Here is a 24,335-nt window from a genome sequence, read left to right as displayed (position 1 = left end):
GCAAAAAAAGTCACCACCTGGATTTAACTAAGCAAATAGGTACGAGCCTCCTCCAGTTGGTCAGATCTAGGTTCAGCAACAGTCTGTGCTCAAAGAATGAGGTCAGCTGACACCTGAATATACTGAATGACCAGGTTATTCCATCAATGGATTTTTTCTTCCCTGATGGCATGGGCATATTCAAAAATGACAATGCCAGGACTGGCTCAAATTGTGAAAAAGTGGTTCAGGAGCATGAGACATAATTTTCATGATGTCACATGGTTTGGCCACCACAGAGTCCAGACTTTAACCCCACTGAGAATCTTTGGGATGTGCTGGAGAAAGCTTTGTGGAGTGGTCAGACTCTGCCATCATCAATGCAAGATCTTCCTGAAAAATAAATGCAACACTGGATGGAAATAAATCTTATGACATTGCAGAAGATTATCGAAACACAGCGCCACAGCGAATGTGTGATGTAATCAAAGCTAAAGATGGTCCAACGAAATATTAGAGAGAGAAATTACATTTTTAGAGAAAAAAAATCTACAATTTTATTTTCAAGTAAAATCACCCAGCCCCATGTTGTAGATACAAATTATAATCATTTACGAAGATTATGTTTATTACCTTAAAATGTTTACCACTGCTCCCTCTATTCCGCCCTACAGCTAGCGGTTTTGGTGGTCACCTCACATTACCTCCTCCTTCACTGGAAATCATCCAATCCCATCCAGCATGCAATGTTTTAATGAGGTTGTGTCCTTAAAACCTGTTATTCCGAGACAGGTATCATACACTAAAAGAAGGTCTTTATGGTGTAGATCATTATTGGCTTTCTGTAAAAAAAAAATAAATAAATAAATAAATAAACAAAAAGACAAAAAGACTGTAGAATACACTATTTCTAAATAAATGCTTTACGACATGTGTCTGGACAGAAAACAGAAGTAATTGACCTATAATTTGAAATTTTCAGTTTCACTTCTCAGTAGTTCACAGTCACACATTGTTCCATCCAGACTCATTTGCTCGTTAATAATTAAGTGCACACAGTGAATAATGTTGTAATAGGCTCTAAAACCCAATGTTCCTGCAGCAGCAAGTCCAAACGTAAAATCCATGATCCTCTCAAACTCTCAAAGAGGAGTTTCAGACCACCCCCACTTCCTGCTGGGAGTTCCCATAAATGTCAGACTGCCTCAGTACATGGAAGTTTTGTGCACGACCGTGGACGCATCTGCAGGCTCAACTCAGTCAGATGAGATAGTAGGATCAACCATTTATAATATTGTGTATTAGATTAGCGTCCATAAACCACCAGAAAACTGCTGGATCTTTGAACCTCAAAGGTAAGACATGTTTTTAACTAGCTTCTGACTTAAAATAAATAAATAAATTCTGCATGTTCCATCATGTGATAGCCTAAAAGTTGGCAGCCCGAATCCTGTGCCATCTCCACTGTCTCCATGACACATTTTTAAGTTTTCTACTGAATGAACAAGAAAATGTGTGATTCTGTTTACAGGGCTATCAGGGCACAGAGGTGTGTCACATGAGGACATCCAGCCTTTGGCTCTTTAGTGCACATACTTCTGTTTGTACGGAGTACAAGCATATAATAGTAGCACATAATTATAAATGTAGGTCTATAGGCTCCACAATATACCTCTTACGGCTTGTTCACACTAGTTGCGGTTTCATGACCTTATTTTTAATGCACATTTTGAAGGTGCGCGTAAGTAACGGGAGGTGGAAACGCCAAAAAGCTTTTACAACATTTATGCACTGTCCAGTCTTCAGGACTCGAGTAACTCCGGGAAAGTTTATCGTTGTCCAAAGCTGTGGAAAAGTAGCTGGACTCCAGGAGTCCTTTTTTTACCAACTTAAATGCAGCAGTTTGGCAAACACTGACGCATCAGGCTTTTTTTTCAGTGGCAGACCACTGAATACCAAGTGCTGCAGTGGCTCTAATAAAAACTGCTGTTGTGCCTAAGTAATATGGGTAAAGACACTTTACCCATATTACCTAGTATAAATGTGTGTGTGTGTGTATAGAATGAATGAATAAAGTGCTCTGGGTGTCTTGAAAGGCAATGTATTATTATAATTTTTATGGTTGGCTCGTGTCCATATGTCAAGGTGCAATAAATTATTCACTGTTGAAACTTGAATGACATTAACTGACAAACATTTTATTACATTGATTTAGTAAACATGTATTTGAGTAATGTATTATTCAAGAAAACTCCTTTTACTTAATCATTTTTCATCCGTTTTGAATTAAAATATTGTTTAAAATTTGCTTTCATTATTGCTGTGGTTTTAGGCTATTCTAAAATGGTAGCCAAGTTTTAATCTGTTTTATTGTTAATTATTTCCATAACTGCTAAGTAAAAATAAAAGATATAGTGTTACATAAAACTGAACACAAAGATACTTAATACTTTTGACTGAACGACTAACCACTCCAGATCTTCAAATTGAAAGTAAAACCGTATTTTTTGAGTATAGTATTGAGTTATTTTTTGCTGAAATGACACCTATTTTGGAGGTGCATTTTTGGTGCATTATGGAAAAAACAAAAAAACAGGGTTACATAACTAAATGAGAGTGGAAGGAGGTAATTTGTCTTCTATTTTATCCCACTCAGTTTGTCTAATATTCCCTCCAAATTACACCTCTGTGTGGTGGTAATCCTGCTTTTGAGATGTGCCCTACTTTACAACTCACCCTGATTTTTAAAAAAGGACTTTTTTTTAGTACAGTTTATAGGACAACTATGAGCCAGTCAAAAGCACTGGTATGAATAAGATCAAATCCAATCAGTTGGAGAGGTGCCCAGGCCCAAACAGCTCCATGATAAAAGCATCCAGATTACAGGACCTCAAAAGCATAATCCCGCCTCATCTTGTCATGTTTGTTTGGAGAATCAGTGAAATAGTGTCCTCTGCTGGGTCTAAACAGCAGAGCACCTACAACTATTCAATACAAGTCATGTTTTATTTTATGTTTTTTAAGATTACCAAAATTATTTATATTTACTAAATTTCAGAACAATGACAGTAGGATTTTTTTTTTTTTTTTTATAAATTTTTCATTACTTCAAAGTGAACTGTTTACATACATTTCATTAGTATTGGTACCATTGCTTTTAAACTCTATGCCTTGGGTCAAATGTTTTGGATATCCTTCCACAAGCTTCTCACAATAGTTGGCAGGAATTTTAGCCCATTCAGAACTGATGTAACATTGACTTTGTTATACTTAAGCCACTTTGTAACCAGTTTGGCAGTATGCTTCAGGTCATTGTCCATTTGGAAGACCCATTTGTGCCCATGCTTTAACTTTCTGGCTGATGTCTTGAGATGCTGCTCCAGTATTTCCACATAATGTCCTTTTCTCATGTTGCCATCTGTATTATGAAGTGCACCAGTCCCTCCTGCAGCAAAACAACCCCACAACATGATGCTGCCACCCCTGTATTTCACAGTTGGGATGGTCTTCTCAGGCTTACAAGCTGCCCCCTTTATTCTCCAAAAGTAACGATGCTCATTATGGCTAAACAGTTCAATTTTAGTTTTGTCAGACCACCTCTACAAATTTAAGAGAATTTTCAAACTGTAATGTGGCTTTTTAATGTTTCTTTTGGAGTAATGGCTTCTTCCTGGCCAAGTGTCCTTTCATCCATGTCGGTACAGTACTCATTTCGCTGTGGATAATGACACACTCTTAGCAGCTTCAGCAGCATCTTCACAAGGTCTTTTGTTCTTGGGTTGATCTGCACATTTCGGACCAAAGCACGTTCATCTCTGGGACGTAGAACCCATCTCCTTCCTGAGCGGTATGACGGCTGGACATCTCAATGATGTTAATACTTGTGTGTAATTGTTTGAACAGATGAATGTGGAACCCTCAGGTATCTGGGATTTGCACCTAAGGATGAACCAGACTTGTGCGAGTCCACAGTTCTCTTCCTGATATCTTGACTAACTTCTTTTGACATTCTCATGATATTGCACAAAGAAGAGTCGTAATAGTTGTAACAAAAAAAGTAGTGTGTTTCAGGTGCGGCTTCAAATACATCCACAGGTGTGTCTCTAATTAACCCAAATGTTGTCAGTAAACCTGTCAGACGCTTCCAAAAACATGGCATCATCATCTGCATTTCCTCAAATAGTTTAAATGCTTAGTAACCTTACTGTATCTAAACTTCTGATTTTGAAGAAAGTAATGAAAAATTATCTAAAAAAATCCTTCTCACAGTATTCTGGTATTTAGCAAATAGAAATAATTTTGGTAATCCTAATTGACCTTAAACAGGAAAAGGAAAAGTAGTCTGATTTCATGTCAGTCAGTGAAAAAAATAAAATAAAAAAAATAATACATTTACAGATGATAGCTTTAAATGTGTCTGTGTAATCCCTCAGTGTCCAAATATTGGTAGCGTTAAAGAAAAATATTGCTTCATAACATAAAAAAGTTAAAATGACCTACAATTAGGCTACAGCTAAATCTTAGACACATTTAGGCACAACTGCTGAAAAAATAAAAAAATATTTGAGAAAAATATCCAACATTAGACATATTTTGAGTGTAATCTGATTTATTTATTTATATTTTGTTGCATGGAGCCATTTGAAAAATACATGTTGGACATTGGCTATAAAACTATGAAAAATAGTGTATTGTTCAGCTTTGTAGTTTGTTTTCCCCTTCCATTTCTTCCTTTGTCAGTTTATGTGGATTAAAATAGTTATTATTGTTCGAGGACTGGTTATCTATTGATTGACGTGGTTGATATCTGGGTGTTAGCATTTGCTGTTTTTCCTGTTGATGTGCGCTTTTAAACTTTTCCCTGGCACAAGCAGTATCCCTCCTCCTTCTTCAACTAACCCATCAAAGACAGCTCCGAGGCTTTGGCGTATCCGGATACAAAAATTCGGGCAGCTAAAGGCGTACAAAATGGGGTTCAAAACTGGATTTAAAAAGGCAAAGGTTGTAGCTAGCGGCAGGCCAACTTGAACGAAGTCTGATTTGTCTCTCCGATACTCTGCAATTACTTCGATAATGCAGAAGATGTGATATGGAGACCAGCAAAGCACAAAAGCTGCAATGACAAACGTTACCATTTTGGTGAAGCTTTGGGAGAGCTGGTTTGGATTGGGCAATGTGGTAGGAGAGGGAGTAACTGGTGTCGAAGAGGGTGATTGGCCAGACCCAAACGCCTTTAGAAACATGTTTGCTCTTGTTGGTGATGTTGTCTCAATCAGCGCATTGGCTAATCTACTTGCACTTTCCCTCCGTCGCAATCTTCTTCTCCTCAGAGTTACTGCTATTTGGATGTAACTTCCAGCGATGACCACCAGGGGGATGAGGAACGTGAGAAATGTTTTCGAAAAGGCCGTAGCTTCTTGTCTTATCCTACAGTGTCTTTCTAACGTGTCAGGAGAATTTACATACATGGCGAAATTATGGTAGCACAATTTTCTCTTGTCATTTTTCTGAGTAACAGAGCGAAAAAGAAAGTATGGAAAAGTGTTGATTATAGCCCACAACCAGCCTAAAATACAAACTTTCCATGCGCCGATTACTGAGCGGTAATTGTGGCACCACACTGGTTTGGCCACTAGGAGGCAGCGATCCAGGGAAATTGCAGCTAACAAAAAAGCTGATACAAACATGTTAAGGAAGAAGATTGAAGCTTGGATTTTACAAAGTGGTTGTCCTAGTTCCCAGCTGTGGTTGGAGGAAAGATAATAAGTAAAAAGAGGCAGGGTCAGAGTTGTCAAAAAATCCGAAATGGCCAGGTTGAGCACCCACACGGAGGTGACGGTGCGACGTTGTAGACGAAAGCCGACCACCCAAATAATGAGTGCATTCTCTAGGATCCCCAGACAAGAGACAATGCCGTGGATGCAGACCAGCACTATGTTAGCCTTCGTGTTGTTGTTGAGACTGTGGTCTATCATAAGCTGTAACAGGGGGCAGACTAGGACCTCCCCTGGGGCCCTAGTGCGGTTGGACATTGGGAATCTGAAAAAAAGGAAATAGTAAATTGGTGCAATAACATTCAACAGGCCTATAGTGTGAAGAAGGCTGTTTAATCTGAAGGTGAAAAATAAGTGAAGGAAGGGTCAAAGTTTACTCTAGTTGAGCTGGGTCAAAACTCAAATCAAAATTTACACAAGGTGAAAAGGTTTGCTGTTATCAAAGTTTGGTAAAAAAAAAAAAAAACAACACACCAAACTCAATTGTTTGAACAGATATTAATATCCATCTGATTCAGAATGATGGAATGCTAGGACCGTTGCCATACCAATTAACAATTCAGAATAAGTATAGCCAATTATAACTGTCCTTGCTGTAAGGTTTATGTAAGATTTGAAGAGACCTACAATCTGATTTCCCCTTGGGAAAATCTTTTTGATTGATTTGATTTTGATTGATTTTGATTTTAAAATGGCTGGAGAGCAATTACACTTAAGCTTCCAATTCAACCGTTCAGTTAATACAACTAATTTAACATTTATTGTTTCCAGTAGCTACCCAGAATACTTTCCTCGAAGGTCGTTTTGATAAAGACACATACACAATAATCAAAGAGATAATTGGCAGTTACTGTATGATTCAGTGTTGCAATATTTTTCCAACGGCTATTATCAAAGATGGGACTCAACTTGCCTTTTGTGGTAATAAACATGTATCACTTGGCTTACAATATACAGCCCTGTGGTGATAGGGTATTAGCAGACAACTGGAAGATCCACTTGCACAAACCCTGCTAAAATAAAACTGAAAGACCTCTGTTTTTATTTGTTTACGCAAGACACAGGAATGTACTTTTCAGTTTTGTATCAAGATAAACATGTCAGCGCCTGGTTCGATAATGGTCCAACCTCACACTATTTGGTTTTATATGGCTCAGTGAAAGTGGGAGAAAACAGGAAGATACAATCATGTTGAGAACAAGCACAGAGTCAGTGCCAGGGCTATAAATCTCAAGTGTAAACAGAGTAATATTTATTGATGCCTAACGTTCACAGCCATGCAACTCCATTAAGCTCCACACAAATGCTTCAATAGCTTTAAAATAGAACAACCGCATTCCAGTTTTGTTTTCATTTTAAGTGGGTCTTTCTGACATTAGGCAACTCTTAGACTCTCTAAGACAACTCTAAGACTTGGAAGGTGTAACTGCCATAGGGAGGATGACATGATATCCCAAAATATCCTGCAATTTTTAGACATCATGACAAAGGTTGATGCTGAAACATGAAGCTAATGTCTTGGCGTAAAGTCCCAGTATCGCGCAAAACATGAATGGATGGGACCTCTTTAAAGATATTATTGCTATACTGTTTAATATAATCTAATATTTGTAAACATAAATATAATAAGATGAGATCATTCGAACACCTTGTCTCCACATGAAAACAGTGACTCAGTATTCCCGTTGCAATGATCTCACTGCTTAAATCTGAACGGCAAACCATCTGCTAATGATCCACAAAAGCAACATTTTTCATTATTTGAATTTAGCTTTTTTGAAAAAAAGTTTCAAGCAAATCACAACAAAAATGATTGTAAGTTAACGGCTAGAGGGTTTATAGTGATGACACAATAACATCCATTATATTTACCGTTGATGAGTAAAAACATATCTATGTACATTTACGACTTGAATGAAAGAAAGAAAGAGATGTTGAGTTGATCCGGCTGAGATGATTTTGGCCCTCCCCTGTAGTAGCTCCATTGTTTAAACATGTCTTAACACCTTGAGATAGTAAATAAAGTATCATTTTCTGAATTCTAAACATGTCATCATAAACAACATGTAGCAGCAGGTCTAAACTAACCCAAAGCCCAAGTTCAACAAAGGCAAAGTATTCAAATTAATGTGTAAAGGTAAGTTCAGGTAAGACTGACCTTAAAAGTTGGCAGCATATACGTATGAAGAGAGGTTAGTGTTTCAAATTCTTGTCTTGTTTTAGCCTGTGTTCTTCACTCAGACTCTCCGGTTGTGTCAGCTACAGCTACAGAAACCAGTCTGCTCTTGTTGCCCCTCCTTCCACTGTACATAACAGAGTGTGAACAGCAAATAGGCAGAAATGGCAATGCAAATAACAGCAAAGTGTTTAAAATAGAGAAGATGAAAGTAATAAATGACACAGTGAGTTATAAACTGTCTTCTGGGGTGATATTGCAAGTCATACAGGCATCACATCAAGTCATTTAGTTACTATGAAATGAATACAGTAGTGTAGTGTGTACTACTGTTTACAAAAGCTGAGACGGTGAAGTGGACTTCCTATGAGCAGAGTAGAGATGTGCAGGTCCCGTCCCCGCCTGCCCTGCACAGCACACTTTATTTCTACAACCCGCCCCGACCCGCAACCATTAAATACACTAAAAATACATCAATAAATGCAGCTTTATTTTAGCAAAAAAAAGTTAAAAACAGACATAATGGGAATGAATCCCTGAGTCTGATGAACCAGCTGCAGTTTTCTTTCAAAAACAATAAAATACCTAATCTTCCATCTCCAAATCGCTTCTATTCGGCTCCTTTCCTGTGTCAAATGCTTAGACCTGGGTAATGGGCTCGACACACGGGAGCGACGTCGCTCGCTCTCCATTTATTTTCAATGGTCTCTGTGCGTCACTGTGTAAGTCGCTCGTCTCTCTCACCTCAGCAACACGCGAAAGTCGTGCACGTGAAAACCTCGCGCTCGTGCATGTCGACGTGCACACGCGGGCCTGCGACGCGACTAATGAAAGTTGAAAAATGTTCTACTTTTATCACTGTCGCTGCACAACGGCCAATCAGCGAGAGTTTGATGGACGAGCCAATGCACTGTCCACTTCAGAAACATCATGGAGGAGAAAATTAGACATATCTCAAAGAGACTACCGAGATATATCAAAAAAGGAACTCGTTGGTGCCAGGGTGAATATGAGTGGTAAGTTAACATGCGCAAATTTGTTAATTCAGATACATTTATGGAGGCTAATAACCAAATGTATTAAAGACTGATTCAACATTAAAATATATACATTTATTTAAGGTTTTTACATTAAACAGAATTAGCTGCAGAATAGGGTGGACCCAGGATCGCTTTTTTTTAGTTTTGTAGAGTGCAACTATTGTAATATTTTAGTCAAATGAAGCAAAACTTTACGAGATTTCATTTTAGCGTCTTTTTCCCATCCACCGCTATTAACCTCAAAATTCCCTCCAAATAAACAGCCAATCAGACGAGTAGGAGGCTCGATCTGCTCTGGAACAGAGCGCGACGTGACAAGCTGCCGCTAGTCGCTGCAGTTTGTCGCTCCCCGTGTGTCGAGCCCATTATGGTAATGTGGCGCGCGTGGGTGGCGCATCGCTGGGGTGCGTAAGTTAATTGCGACGGTTACGTAAGTAACTTTATTAGCAAACATAATCAAACATAGGCAAATGTAGATGAATATTAGTTTATATATATATATATATATATATATATATATATATATATATATATATATATATATATATATATATATATATATATATATATATATATATATATATATATATATATATATATATATATATATATATATATATATATGCTACAGTAATAATAACCTACAGATTTTTCTTCTGTGAAAAAATAACCCGTCTGAACTCGCCCCGCAATAAATAGATGTTTTTTTCCGCCCCAGCCCGAACTCCGCGGGTCAGAGGTCAACAGCACCTCTAGAGCTGAGGGTTGGCAGCTCCAAGTCAAACCCTCCCTCTTTGCTCTGTTTTTGTGCATGTGGGCAAGACACGATAAGCAGTCATATAACTGTCAGTCCATGCTAGAGACTCTAACAAACAGGTATCTACCAGAGATGATGGTTCATTAAAATGAATCATGAAATAAACACACCCTTCATAAACTCAGTGTGCGTGTTTCTTGGAGCCCCCCTCCACAGACAGTTACAAAGTCCTATATACAGTAAGCTATATAAGCTCTGTGCTACCTGTGTCTCAGTCTGGAGTCATCACAGTGGACAAACATCAAAGGTACGGCCATTTTTTTGAAAGAAGAAAATGAATTTCCTGCATATAAATTACAATCACAAGTTAACAATTGTGTATCTTACTTTTTTCTAATTATATTTTGCCTCAATTTGGTTCATATGAGCCACTTTAAGGCATTTTATTGTCCTTTAATCTATTTATTTACAGGTATTTAGGTAATCAGTAGATTATCTGCCTTCAGTCAAAGTTTCATTTGTATAAGTTTTTTTTTAATTTTTTTTATTTGAGCATGAGCTCATGCAGTATTTAAAAAAATACTGCATGAGCTCATGATTTTTTATTTATTTTTTTCATTTTTATCAATCTTAAATGTTTTAAGTATCCTTTAATGATTATCTTATCTCATGCTCTCGGTCATGTAATTGCTAAGACATAGCAATATTACACTGGCATTAGATCATCACTGCATTTTAGTTTTAGAAATCTGTCACTTCTTAACTTACGCTGACCTTGTTTTTAAGATTACAATTTTTTTCCTTTATCTATATTTATTATTTTGCTAGTGATCTTTTAATGTCCATCTGATTCCTTCCCTGTCTTGTCTCCTTATCTCCAGATTAATTAACTATTAACCATGACTTCTCTGCTGGGCCTCGCTGTATTGGCAGTAACTCTGTCAGGATCCCTGGCATTTGTCCCAATTGGAGGAGGGGCCTCCACTCATGTCTCCATCACTGGGGCTGCCCTGCTGCAGAAAGTACAGGAGACATGCAAAGCAGTGGCGAACGACAACGGTTACGACTTCAACCCTACGGTTAGCTATGCTATGAGACCACCAAACAGGAGTTAATGAAAAAAAAAAAAATGTTATTAACAATAGATTCATGAGATATGTGTATAGTTTTGTACACTACAGACAATAACAATCAATTTTATGAATAAGAGCAGAGCACAGATCAATCTTAGTATTGATGATCATTCTGACTTGTGTAATTCCTTACCACATTAGCACACATTATTAAGTATTTTGCTGAAGATAATTGCACATCTGTTGCCTTGGCTTCACTAGATGCTTATCTTCTACAAAGGTTTTAGTATGATCTTTTTGAGAATATTTTTATGAACACAGGGTAACTCTCCTGAGGAGATAGTACAGGCCTGTCTGGGTCCTACTGCCACAGGTGATGTGTCTGGGGCCAAGTTTCACTCAGCTCTCCAGGAAATCTACATGCAAAACGGCTTAGTCGACCGAGACTTTGTCAATAGGTAAGACACTATTATCTTCACTTAATAGTTAGTATCTGTACCACTTTACCATTCCTAACATGGTATACAAGATGTATTAGTTATTCAATGGAAACCAATCATTTTTGTTAGTGACTAGAGGTTACTTTATCACAATTTGCAACAAAATTCTGCACATTAACAATTCAACTGTGTCTGCCCACCCCTCTCCATTAAATATTTTGGGTCTACCCAAAAGAAATAATGCAGCGCCGCCAAAAACTTTATCCGATTCGCAAGGACATGATTCAACAAGGAAAGAAAGCAATCATTGTTTCGGACAAACTTTACATAAATGGACAGCTATACCGGAATACAGAAATAACCCCTTGGCTTTACTAAACATTCCAATACTGTAACCTCTCCATAACTCAACAACACACAGAACCTACAGACACACATACATACATCCCTTCTTCCCCCCATGCATACACAGACACGCGCACACGCACGCAGACACAGACATACGGACATACACACGCACGCACACACGCATGCACACGCGCACTCTCTCCCTCTTTCTCTTGCTCGCTCTCTCACTCTCTCTCTCTCTCTCATATACAAAACTGATTCATATAACCCAGGTCTCAACTAACTACTTTAGACATATAGAACTGCACTAGTCTCCTCACTCCCAGTTAATAACTCTATCCAATGGCTCTGGACTATGACTCTCTCTTTTATCTTTATTCATTCTCTTTCTCTCTCCTACACTCGCACTCACTTGCAGACATACATATACTGCCATGCCTCTTCTTTCTTTTTCTCAACCCCCTATCCAATTTTGTTTATTTTATATCTACTTCTTATTTTCAAGTTTCAACATTTTCTTCCTGTTATCAGTTCATTCAAATGATGCATTTACTGTCTGCTCTGTCTTGGTTTTGCACACCTAACACAAACACATGTGCATACAGACACCAAACACATTAACATTTGTCACTTGGAATGTGCGTGGCATTCGCACACAGGCGAAAAAGAAAAAAATCTTCAGCGAACTTCATAAACTAAAACCAGACATATGCCTTCTACAAGAAACTCACTTATCAAATTCAGATCTTGATCTACTACAATTTAAAGAATTTAACAGTATATATTCATCTACATACAACAGCAGACAACGAGGAGTATCAATCTTAATACACAACAAACTTATATTCAACCATCTCTCGACAATAACTGACCCTGAGGGACGGTATGTCATCATCAATGGCACCATGTCCAACAATAAATTTACAATAGTTAATATATACGGACCTAACACTGACGACCCCTCATTTTTTCACTGTATATTCTCAAAATTAAATGAAGCTTCAAATATAATCATCGCTGGAGACTTCAACACAGTACTGGATTCAAACCTTGACCGCTCACACATCGCAGGACATAATAGACACTGGCATTCCACAGACACAATAAAACAATACATGACAGACTTTGGACTTGGCGATAGTTGGAGATTGTCACACCCACACAAAAGACAATACACACACTCTTCTGCGGTACATCATTCTTCCTCAAGAATTGACTATATCCTCATAAGCAATATTCTCTTGTCTAATATAAAAGAAACCACAATTCATCCTATCTCAATTAGTGACCATGCACCAGTCAGTCTAACACTACAATTTCATTACTACACCAAACCTTCCTTGAGATGGCGCTTCAATCTTTCACTACTCAAAGACTCAGTATTCAATATGATGGTAGAGAGGGAGTGGGCATCCTTCATGGAACTGAATGACTCCCCGGAGACCACTGCAATAACACTCTGGGAAACCGGTAAAGCATATTTAAGAGGGAAAATTATTTCATATTCAACCTACAAAAAGAAAAAACAAATAGAATTAGAACAACAATTACATCAAAAGATAATAACATTGACAGAAAATGGAAATATGCCTGAATTGAGAAACACACAACTACAACTAGACAAAATTTTACAGGAAAAAAACAACTTTATTATGCAACAACTCCAATATGAACTTATTTAAAAACATAATATATCTGGTAAATATCTTGCAAACTTACTTCAAAGAAAAAAAGACAAATCAATAATTCCATCAATACAGACCTTTGAAAATCAAATCACTCCACAAGAAATTAATAACACATTCCGTATGTTCTACAAGAACTTATATTCATCAGAAAAAGAATCCAATCCAACAGCAATTAAATCATTTTTCCAAAACATAAACCTACCACAATTACCCTCCGATATGGCTGAATTCTTAGATGCACCATTATCACTGCAAGATCTCCATAAAGCCCTCCTTCAGATGCCCAACAACAAAGCCCCCGGTCCCGACGGATACCCCCCTGAATTTTATAAGCACTTTTGGAATTTACTATCACCACTTTTCAACCGGACAGTGACTGAAATAAAAAATACATCTCAAATCCCTCTTCATATGAATACAGCAGCCATAACAATATTACTTAAACCAGACAAAGACCCAACCCAACCCACCAGCTATAGACCTCTTTCATTACTTAATACAGATTTAAAAATCATTACAAAAGCACTTGCCCTCCGGCTAGAAAAAGTTACACCACTATTAATTCACCCCGACCAAACAGGATTTATCAAAAATAGAAACTCTTCAGACAACCTTCGTAGATTATTCAACCTCATCAATATCGCTCAACAATCAAATATCAGGACAATCATAACCTCATTAGATGCAGAAAAAGCTTTTGATAAGGTAAACTGGACATTTCTTTTCCACACACTCCATCAGTTTGGCTTCGGGGAGTCATTTATCCACTGGATTAAGACACTCTATACCTCACCTAGAGCCACAGTCACAACTAATGGTATCACCTCACCTTCGTTCACACTGCACAGGGGCACTAGACAAGGATGCCCGCTCTCTCCCTCGCTGTTCGCCTTATTCATTGAACCGCTTGCAGTAGCAATACGCCAAAATAACACATACAAGGAATATACGTCTCGGACACACATCATAAAATCAGCCTATATGCAGATGATATTCTACTGTACCTACAAAAACCACAGCAATCATTACACGAAACTTTCAAAATTATAAATACATTCTCATCCATATCAGACTACACTATCAACTGGAACAAATCAACAATACTCCCTCTCTCAGATGAAGGAGGAAGTTCTGCAGCTCAGGATTCATTCCCTGGTATGCACACAGGTAACATTAAGTATTTAGGCATTAACATTTCCCCCAGGCTGTCAGAGTTGTTCTCACTTAATCATAACCCTCTGCTTAAAACAATAGAAAACGACCTTGAACGATGGACAAACTTACCACTTTCACTAATAGGACGAATAGCATCAGTAAAAATGAAAATCCTCCCCAAATTGAATTACTTATTTGCAAACATCCCAGCTACACCTCCGGACAAATGGTTTCAGACACTAGACTCATTAATGATACACTTTTATTGGAAGAACAAAAAAGCAAAAATCAAACTCTCAACATTACAAAAAAACAAAGCACAAGGCGGCCTCGAAGCACCAAATTTCATCCACTATCACTTGGCAAATCAACTACAATATCTAGTTAAGTGGACAGGACAAACATACAATAATAACACATGGATTTCTTTGGAACAGTCATATTTCAAAAATCTTTCTTTGGCAGACATACCCTCAATGAATACTACTCTCAAAAAACATAACTGCTTCAAGAACACAGTCATTTCAACAACTCTGACAGCCTGGTGGAAAGCCTTAAAATTAACTAATTCTTCCATGGCACCTTGTAAATACACCCCCATCTGGCACAACCCTGACTTTCACATGAATAATACCCCACTTCACTATCGCACATGGGAACAAAAAGGCATCACTCACCTTCACCACTTATTCCACAACAATAAATTCATAACATTTAGACAACTTATGGAACAGTTCGAAATCAACAACAATAATCGCTTTCAATACTTACAAATCAAATCCATTATCCAAAGCAAGATTAATATAACTAATAATACCCTGGATCCCCCTCAACTATTAGAAAACATAAAGAATATCAAGAAACCAAAGAAACTCATTTCCAAACTATACAAACTTATCCATTCAGACAATATAATACATGCACCACAACTCAAATGGAACACAGATATAGATACACCACCTACATACGAACTCTGGACAGAAATTTGCAAAAATACATTCTCAATGACATCCAACACTAATCTACAACTTATCCAATACAAAGTTATCCACAGGACACACATCACCCAATACAAGAAATTCAAAATGGGACTAACAGACACAGACACCTGTTCACAATGCACCATGGGAGTCACAGACACTTATTTACATGCACTCTGGGAATGTTCACCAGTTCAGGGTTTTTGGAACACAGTTACACACAAACTCACAGACATCCTGAGCTGCAGAATTCCTCCCTCCCCATCCCTATGTTTACTTGGCATTATTACAACTTTCACCATACCACCTAAATATAAAAACAGTTTGTTGACATCTCTAACTATCGCCAAGAAAATAATTCTACAAAACTGGAAATCAAAACAGTCAATAAATATCAAACACTGGTCTAACTCGCTCATCCATCACATTTCAACCTCTCAAATGACAGCATACTTTGAGGATGACATACCATCTTTCATGGAAACCTGGACACCATTCATAAACCACTTCAATATTGTTTTCAATCAGTCATCAATATCAACAACATAAACTCCACCAATAGACTATTATAACACCATTAACATAGTAATTATGAGAATGCCACGCACACTCCTATACACACCCCCATTCCTACAAAGACACACACACACACGACATTATGTAAACTTTATTACAATAATTGCAATCATACCACTACTATTGCTGTATATCACTATTATTGTTGTGTTATTGTTTTCATTGTATGTACACGTTTCTATTGTTGCTGTCACTACTATTATTGTCATTATTATTGCCTTATTCATTAACTAATTTATTTATTGAATTAATTTGTGGTTCTGATGGAGATAAATAAATGGATGAATATAAACACACATATTAAATATTAAAATAAAGAACATGAATTATTAAATAATAATTTAAATATACACACATATATAATATATATAATATATATATATATATATAAATACACAATAATAACAATTATTAATCATAATAAATTAATTATTAATCAATAATAATAATAATTGACAACAAATACATAAAAAGATTAGGGTTAGCAAGGAATGGGCGCGTTGCTAGGGGGTACTGCCCCTTGAGTGCGGGCTCACCAAAACCTTGCCTCTTTTAATGCATTGTACAGGACACGCATGCACACACATTTTACATTTAAATCTAAATAACCAATACCACCATTAGGACCACAAAACTAACATAGAGCAATATTGACCAACACTGAGTATGACAGCAATAATAAAACCTGTTATCGTTATCTTTACTTTTATTATTAATATTATTAGTATTACTTCTTTATCTCCGCACACACACTCATACACTCACCCCCCCCCCCCCCCCCCCCCCCACACACACACACATATTTACAAAGAAAACCAACCAAGACAGAATAATGCAGGTACCGTACTGTACTCCCCCCCCCCTAACACTTTTACACATCAACACAACTTTCTCTGTAAATAGTAAGCTGTAAATATTGTATGTGTTTCTATGTCACTGGGTGTTCTTCAAAATAAAAAAATTTTAAAAAAAATATATATATATATATTTTGGATCTGCAAATACACAAGTGACAAGATTTTTTTTTTCATACTGGAAAACCCTACCTTTATGCAATGTTAAAACAAGCAAAGCTGAGATGTATTTGTGTTATACCTTGTCAGTGCCCCCCATCACTTCAACTCCGAGGCATTCCTTGAGGGGAGGGGTCTGATCACAGAGGGAGTCTTGGCCATAAAAGCGAATGTTCGAAATGAGAACTTCCAGGCTGCCAGGCTGGCTTTGGGCAAGGTCCTTCACACTCTACAGGTGAGATCAAGGCTAAAAAAACTAATCGTAATAGTAATGCCTTATACTTGTAATGAACTTGTCAAAGTTTCTCAAAGCACTCCCCTGTAGTCATTATTAATTCCACACTCGGTGATGGTAAGCTACTATTGTAGCTACAGCTGTTCTGGGGCAGACTGATGAAGCGAGAATGCCAATCTGCGCTATCGGCCCCTCCGACCATCACCAACATTCACACACATCACACAGTAAGCACGGTGGGTCAAGTGCCTTTCCTAAGGACACAAAGACAGAACTTGGTCCGAGCGGAAAACAATCCTCCAACCACTGGGTTGTGTTGACCGCTGCTCTAACTGCTGAGCCATTGTTGCCCTTCAAACTGTATGCACAGGCTAACTTACACTATGAATTGCGATATAAATGAATCAAGAAAAATGTACTGTAAAGCAAAAAGAGTATATTGAGCATTTTGCAAAAACATTCAACTTAATGTGGTGTCTAATGTCTGTTTCTCTCTAAAACCTGTGACAAACACTGTGGTTCGATTTATAATAAAAAAAGGTGTAACACTTTATTTTTGTTCTTTACATATATTTACTAAATGACCTAATGACTAATGGCATGTGTGTTACTATGACCCTCTAGGACTTCTACAGCCACAGTAACTGGGTGGAGCTGGGTCATAAAGAGCCATATCTCAATCTCATTCGACAAGATCTTCCTATAGAAAACATAGCAGGTGTGTACTTTAGTACTCCAGTTAGCAGGGGAAATGACTGAAATGAAAGAAACACTTGAAATTGCTGATAAACTTGCCAAGTAAGTTACATAACATATGACATTTTAAAACTGCATATTGCAATAACCAAATACATTTTTAACAATTATAATGGATTACAATTTACCATTCTAAATTGTTTCAAAATCAACCAGCAGATTAAGTAGGGGCAAAATTAGGGAACCACTTTTTATCACAACAGATGTCTGTAACGTTGTAAAAGAAAAACAAGTCCTGAGTTAGACCCTATCTGTATTACCATATAGATACTGCAATGGCTGAAAATATGCTAATTGTGTTTTTTCACACAGTGAAATAGTTATTTTGTTGTCATAGATATGAACACTCCTACCTGCAGAGACTGTGCCAGTGGCAGTTGTGGCAATCCAATCCTTTCCAACATCCTGAACGAGGGGAAGCTGACATCTGGATATATGGGACTCTTCTCAGACAAAAAACCCTCTGGTACCATTGAAAAACATATTATTATTTTGTTACCAGTACATAATTTATATCATAGTCACCAAACTGGATCATCAATAAAATTAATACATTTGATATGTTTTCAACTGTCACTGTAGTCTTCAAATGGGCATACAGTATTACAATTATTGTATTCTAATTGTGGCATTCCTTGCCTGAGACCCAGGATACGCACTTCTTCAATACTTTATGAAGATGTGAGTCTGGTCACAGGTGTGTCACATGTGTCACTGAAAAAAACAAAAAAAACAAAACGATCTGATTGCATGATTATGTTTGATACGACTTGACATGCAACAGAGCACATGGGGTCAAGACTGACATTAACCTGTATAAAAATAAAGAGAGATATCTTTTTGTATTGACCAGGCAATGGAATTCCCAAAATAAGAAACAAAATCAAGGATTGCAAGAGAAATTCACCACACTACATGCCAGATAATTTACTATGGCAATTAAATCTTTAAAGAATAATGAGCTAAAGCAACTTGACTAATAGGAACGTTTTAATCATAAGTGTGCTATTATGGGGCACATTAGATTTGGTTACTCTTCTCATGCCATAAAATAACTGCCAGCTGCAGTGCTTTCACATTTTCCACATGTATGCATTAATATACACAGAAATGCATCATCTGTTTTTCTGTGCAGGTAAATGTAGTCATGGTGGGCTATCAGACCTGACCAGCCTTGTAGTTCCTCGTGGGGGCATTCACAAAGACGAGCGACGCCCTGACAACAAGGAATACCATGACACAGCGGTGAAGATTGCCACAGCAGCAACACTACAACTGCTGGAGGACATCCGCCTGGCCGCTGGTAACAATGACTTCCTGAGGTTAGCTTTATTTACCTACTTACTGTTAACTACCATACCAATACAGTGCTTTTTGTGTGTCTGTCTCTAAGTCTTGCACTCCATCCTTAAGTAACATATAATAAATCTGTTTCATATTTGCTTATTTTCCTTACAGAATGTTGGGCATTGCTCGTTCTTCTGTTGTGTGCTTTGTCATTGACACAACTGGCAGCATGTCAGATGATATTGAAGAGGCTCGAAAGGTCGTATATGAAATCATTGACAGCAAAAAGGGAACGCAGGATGAACCATCTGAGTATATTTTGGTGCCTTTCAATGACCCTGGTATGAGCTTTCATATAAGTTAATGTGATGACATTTATATGTGATGTAACTGCCCTTTTTAACTTACCCTTTTGTTGTCACATAGCATTTGGACCAGTTACCAAGACATCAAATCCTGAGATCATGAAACAAGAAATTTCAAAACTTAGTGCAAATGGAGGCGGTGATCACCCCGAGATGTGCTACTCTGGTATTCAGGTACACAAAATAAAAAACATTTATCTTTCATTATACTTGTAAATGTATCTAATAAACTGATTGTTTTGTAGCTGGCCTTGACAACTGCCCCTTCATACTCTAACATATACGTTTTCACTGATGCTTCAGCCAAAGATGCCAACCTCAAAGACACACTTGTTGCTCTCATTCGTGCAACCAAGTCAACGGTAAATTTAATTAACACACATGTCTAACAAATTAACGTAGAATGTACCAGTTGTCAGTTATTTGGACAGTTTAGTTCTTATAGATGGTACTTTCAAAGTACCATCTATAAGAACTAAATTTAAATATAAAGATAACAAGACAAAATATTGACTAAAATGGGACTCAAAAATCAAGATTAAATAAGTTATTTGAATACTTACTAAAATTGAAAGAAGGACTAGATTGGTCAACATAAATTAAAATGTAAACTCATCATAGACATAGTACAATTTGGGACTATATAGACTTCATAGGCATGTGATGAAGAATCTGGACTGTTGGAGCCATAGTTTTCAAGTAGTTTTTCTGCTCACCAAAAGCAGTAAATTACTTAGTAGCTTGAGAAATTTGGCAACATCTGCTTTTGTTTTTTGATATACATTATACCAAAGAGACCCAGGTTCCAAGTGCCAAGCTGCAGGACAGAGCGTCACAGGAACAGCTGTGTTCTTCCAGCAGCATTCTTTATCAACAAATCATAGTACTTTAATCTTCTGGCGATTTTAAGGACTTTTATTTTATTTATTCATGCAGTTAATTATTTAAATATATATTTTTATTTATTACATTGTGACTCTATGAGCCAGAGTGAATGTTTGACTGTTTGATTATGTCTCTGTATTGTCTGATGTCAAAGCTAAAAACTGCTGCAAACAAATCTACCTACGGGTACAAATAAAGTCACCTGAACCTGAACATACGATGGTCAGACAAGAGACAAAGCTATCTACTTCCTGCTATAATGCTCTCTACATCAGATACCTTTAACACTGTACATTGATCCTCCACAGGTCAACTTTTTCATGACAGGGTCTAGCAGACGACGTCGCTCAACAGGAGGAGAATTCAATGACTACAAAGACCTGGCTCTGGCTTCAGGAGGACAGGCCATTCAAGTGACCAAGGGCGAGCTACCACAGGCCACTCCTATCATCCTGGACACATCCACCTCTGCTCTTGTAAGACTGCTGCAGTATTGGGCATTAAATACTTTTTTTCTCCACATTACTGCAAACAAATGGCCATTTAAATTACTTTTTAAACTCGACACACCTAAATGTCACAATTAATTTGAGACCTTAGTAGGGTACATTGGACTAGACTGATTACAACCTGTATGCACAGACAGACACACAGACAGACAGACACACAGACAGACAGACAGACAGCCAGCCAGACAGAACTGAACAAGTGATAGACTCACACTCATGCTGCTTTGTGATGAATTGAACCTATTACCTGTTATTTGTTTTCAGGTGACCATTCTCCAACAAGAAAGAAATCCTGGAAAGCCAGACACATTCTCATTCAGTGTGGATGACTCCCTGAAAAACATCACCATCTACATTACTGGGACATCTCTTAGTTTTACACTGACAAATCCTGCTGGTAAAAAGCCTAAGTCACAGTCAATATGTAAACTTAAATAGATGATGATGTCACTTTTGTATTTTAGGTGTGACCCAAAGTAGCAGCCAAACCAGTGGTGCCCTGGCCACCATTAAAACAGTTGGAAATCTTTGGCGCAGTAGTTTAAATGCTGACAGAACTGCAGGAATCTGGCAGATCAGCATCACATCCACGAGCCCATACACAGTCAAAGTCACTGGTAAGTTAAGTCAGTTAAGTCCCCCGTTGACACAGTAGTGCAGCAGTTAGAGCTCTTTCCTCACAGCACGAAGGTCCTGGGCTCAATTTCAGGGCAGTGTGGGACATTTCAATGTGCAGTTTGTTCTCCCTGTACCTGTTTAGGTTTCCTCTGGGTACTCCAGTTTCCCCTACCACTAAAAAAACAATAGGGTTCCCTCTGGGACCAGGACTCCCCTGAAAAAGAAATTCTGTTAGCAGGACTATTCTGGTTAAATAAAGGCCAATAAAAACATAAAAATAATTAAATCTGAATAGTCTACCTTATTATTCACTTGACATAATAGGATCTGAGATTTGTTGTGTACTTGTGTTGCCAGGTCAGAGTACCATTGCCTTCATCTATGATTTTGTGGAAAAATTTGAAGGGCCTCACGCAGGATATGCTGTACTAACAGGACGCCCACAAGAAGGTAATATCAGACAATAAAGCAATATTCAACATCATTCACAGTTTTAATGATCACAGACATTTACTTTACCTTGCATGCTTCAGGTCAGCCCACCAACCTGATGCTGCCTGTGATGGGTAGAGAAGGCCCCAGTTCTCTGAAAATAAAACAAGTCAGTCTAATCTCAGTGTCCAGCTCTGGCTCTACTAATGCTACAATCTCTGACATGGGGAACGGAGGGATCCTGGCCACTGTCCCTAACCTGCCCGGAGGAGAGTTTGTGATTCTTCTGACAGGAACAGATACAGTTTCAAACACGGAGTTTCAGCGGCAATCCACCACTCTGATGTCTATCTCTAAAGTCAACATTCAGGTTGGTTTGTTAATCTGTGAGTGCTCTTCAGAGCCTAGGCACACCACAATAAAACCTTTGCTATGTTTTAGGCAACTGTATCCAACAGTGTGGAGCCAGGTAAACAATTCACACTGCCCTTCAGTGTCTTTACAAATGGTCCTGGTGGACAATACAAAATTAATGCTCGAAATGACAGAAACTTCCCAATGAACTTCCCCCAAAGGTAAAGGAATCGCTCTTAGAACATATAAAAGTAAACTATGTACCTGCTCACTGTTGTTTTTTTTCTCTAGTCTCAACTTGACTCCAGGAAAATACACCAACGCCACATTGACCATAACGCCCCCTGCTGGCACAGCCTCAGGCACAGACGTCACCTTGACAATAGATGCATCTCTTGGCTCTGACTCCAATTACGTTGTTCTGAGACTCTCTGTTCTTGAAAAGGTGAAAACAAAAATAGCAACTGGAGAATTTGATATGAAATGCAGTATAAACAAACAAACAAACAAACATACAAACATACATACATACATTTTTATAATTGTAATTATCGTTTGTTCTTTAATACTTTCTGACACATTAATGGTCCATAGAGGATATTGGCTTAGTCAGTTTCTTTTTCCTCTATTAAGTTTGACCAAATTATCATTTAAAATCTGTCACTTCAGCCCCCACTAACAGTGGGCCGTTGGTTTTGAGCTATTTAAGCCTGTGCTATTAATCACAAATGATGATTGTGTTTACAATCACTACATACACTCTACTTTCTGGAAAGACAGAAGAAATCTTTAGGCTGTATGATAATTGCGCTTTGCATAGGCAATAAAATACATATTCTCATGTAAAATCCATATTTTGTTATTTTCTAGATTACAGATTTCTACCCACCCATGTGTAAAATCATCAGCATACAGGAGGATTGTCCCCGGGATGAGTCCCAGTGCCACAGCTCTGTGTGGGAACTCACCGCGAACCTCACCGACGGAAACGGCACCGGCATCGAGAGCGTGAGCCTGCAGAAGGGCCAAGGGACACTCTCCCAGCTCATCCACGGAGATCCTGCTCAGTACAGATACAACGCCACCTGCTGTTCACAAGTGGTATGGATCGTAGCTGTTGATAAAATTGGAAATGTTGGAAAGTGTGTCCACTCCATCGAGCACAGCGCAAGTGCTCCTGCTGAGAAACTGTCTGTTCTGCTGATGTTGTCGCTTCTGTTTTCAGTCTTTATTGTTAGGCCAAATTAATACTTTTCAGCATTAAATGCACAGACTATGTAAAGGTTTAGAAGCAAGACTGTGGATCAAAGACAAAAAACACAGAAACACAATGGCCTAATTGGAATAGCCGACTATTTGTACTAGGCATTAAAGCATTAGCAGTAAAAATATTGACATCAAGATATTATTTGAAAAATATCTTTCAAATATCACGGACTCATTTTGACTAATGAGAGATTTGGAATGTTTTTTTCTCCAATTGCTATAAGCCTACTATACTTTGAACACCTTAACAGGGTTATTCAAATGACTAAATGATACAAAATCTCTCAAAATGAAAAAAAGCTTACATCTAAATCCATATAATTACATCCACTCTCTGAGAAGAAGCAAAACAATCCTGCTAATAACGGAAACCAACAATACTGGATCAATTAGAATTAATTCAAGCTTTTTTTCATTGCAGAATAAACAATATATTACAATATTAACATATTACAGTGACAAAAATAATATTCCAAAAACAAAAATAATACTGTAGTTCCATTTTGCCAAACATTTACAATGAACTGGTAAAATTACACAGATGTACTGTAAAACCTCATCTTCTCTGATAGCAGAGTGCAGCAAAAAAAAAAGGCACGTGATTGAAATTACTGTAAAGAAACTTTACA

The 24,335-nt window shown here is 37.7% G+C and overlaps 2 protein-coding genes across 3 annotated transcripts; one reads left to right on the top strand and one right to left on the bottom strand.

Annotated features, from left to right (window-relative positions):
* Positions 1–1,181: 1,181 nt before the first annotated feature.
* Positions 1,182–23,748, top strand: vwa11 (von Willebrand factor A domain containing 11). Of its 2 annotated transcripts, none has more exons than XM_033990393.2 (18): positions 1,182–1,334; positions 10,608–10,805; positions 11,121–11,257; positions 17,090–17,234; positions 17,859–17,952; positions 18,328–18,456; positions 19,126–19,312; positions 19,449–19,618; positions 19,704–19,816; positions 19,888–20,004; positions 20,836–21,003; positions 21,301–21,433; positions 21,501–21,653; positions 22,012–22,104; positions 22,188–22,456; positions 22,528–22,661; positions 22,732–22,885; positions 23,311–23,748. In XM_033990393.2, exons 2-18 carry the CDS (start codon positions 10,626–10,628, stop codon positions 23,686–23,688), a joined length of 2,754 nt encoding a protein of 917 aa, XP_033846284.1. In that variant the 5' UTR covers positions 1,182–1,334; positions 10,608–10,625; the 3' UTR covers positions 23,689–23,748. The 2 variants fall into 2 exon arrangements, with proteins under 2 accessions (XP_033846284.1, XP_033846349.1); XM_033990458.2 differs by lacking the exon at positions 1,182–1,334 and adding an exon at positions 9,969–10,033.
* LOC117392557 (prostaglandin D2 receptor 2) lies at positions 3,071–8,043 on the bottom strand. Its single transcript, XM_033990688.2, has 2 exons — positions 7,912–8,043; positions 3,071–6,018 (listed from the first exon to the last, which is right to left on the bottom strand). Exon 2 carries the CDS (start codon positions 6,009–6,011, stop codon positions 4,794–4,796), a length of 1,218 nt encoding a protein of 405 aa, XP_033846579.1. The 5' UTR covers positions 6,012–6,018; positions 7,912–8,043; the 3' UTR covers positions 3,071–4,793.
* Positions 23,749–24,335: the final 587 nt, after the last annotated feature.

The sequence above is a fragment of the Periophthalmus magnuspinnatus genome, chromosome 1, assembly GCF_009829125.3.
Source record: "Periophthalmus magnuspinnatus isolate fPerMag1 chromosome 1, fPerMag1.2.pri, whole genome shotgun sequence".
NCBI classification, from domain to species: domain Eukaryota; kingdom Metazoa; phylum Chordata; class Actinopteri; order Gobiiformes; family Gobiidae; genus Periophthalmus; species Periophthalmus magnuspinnatus.
Note: the sequence above shows the minus strand (reverse complement) of the source record. Positions and strands in the feature narration are given on the sequence as shown.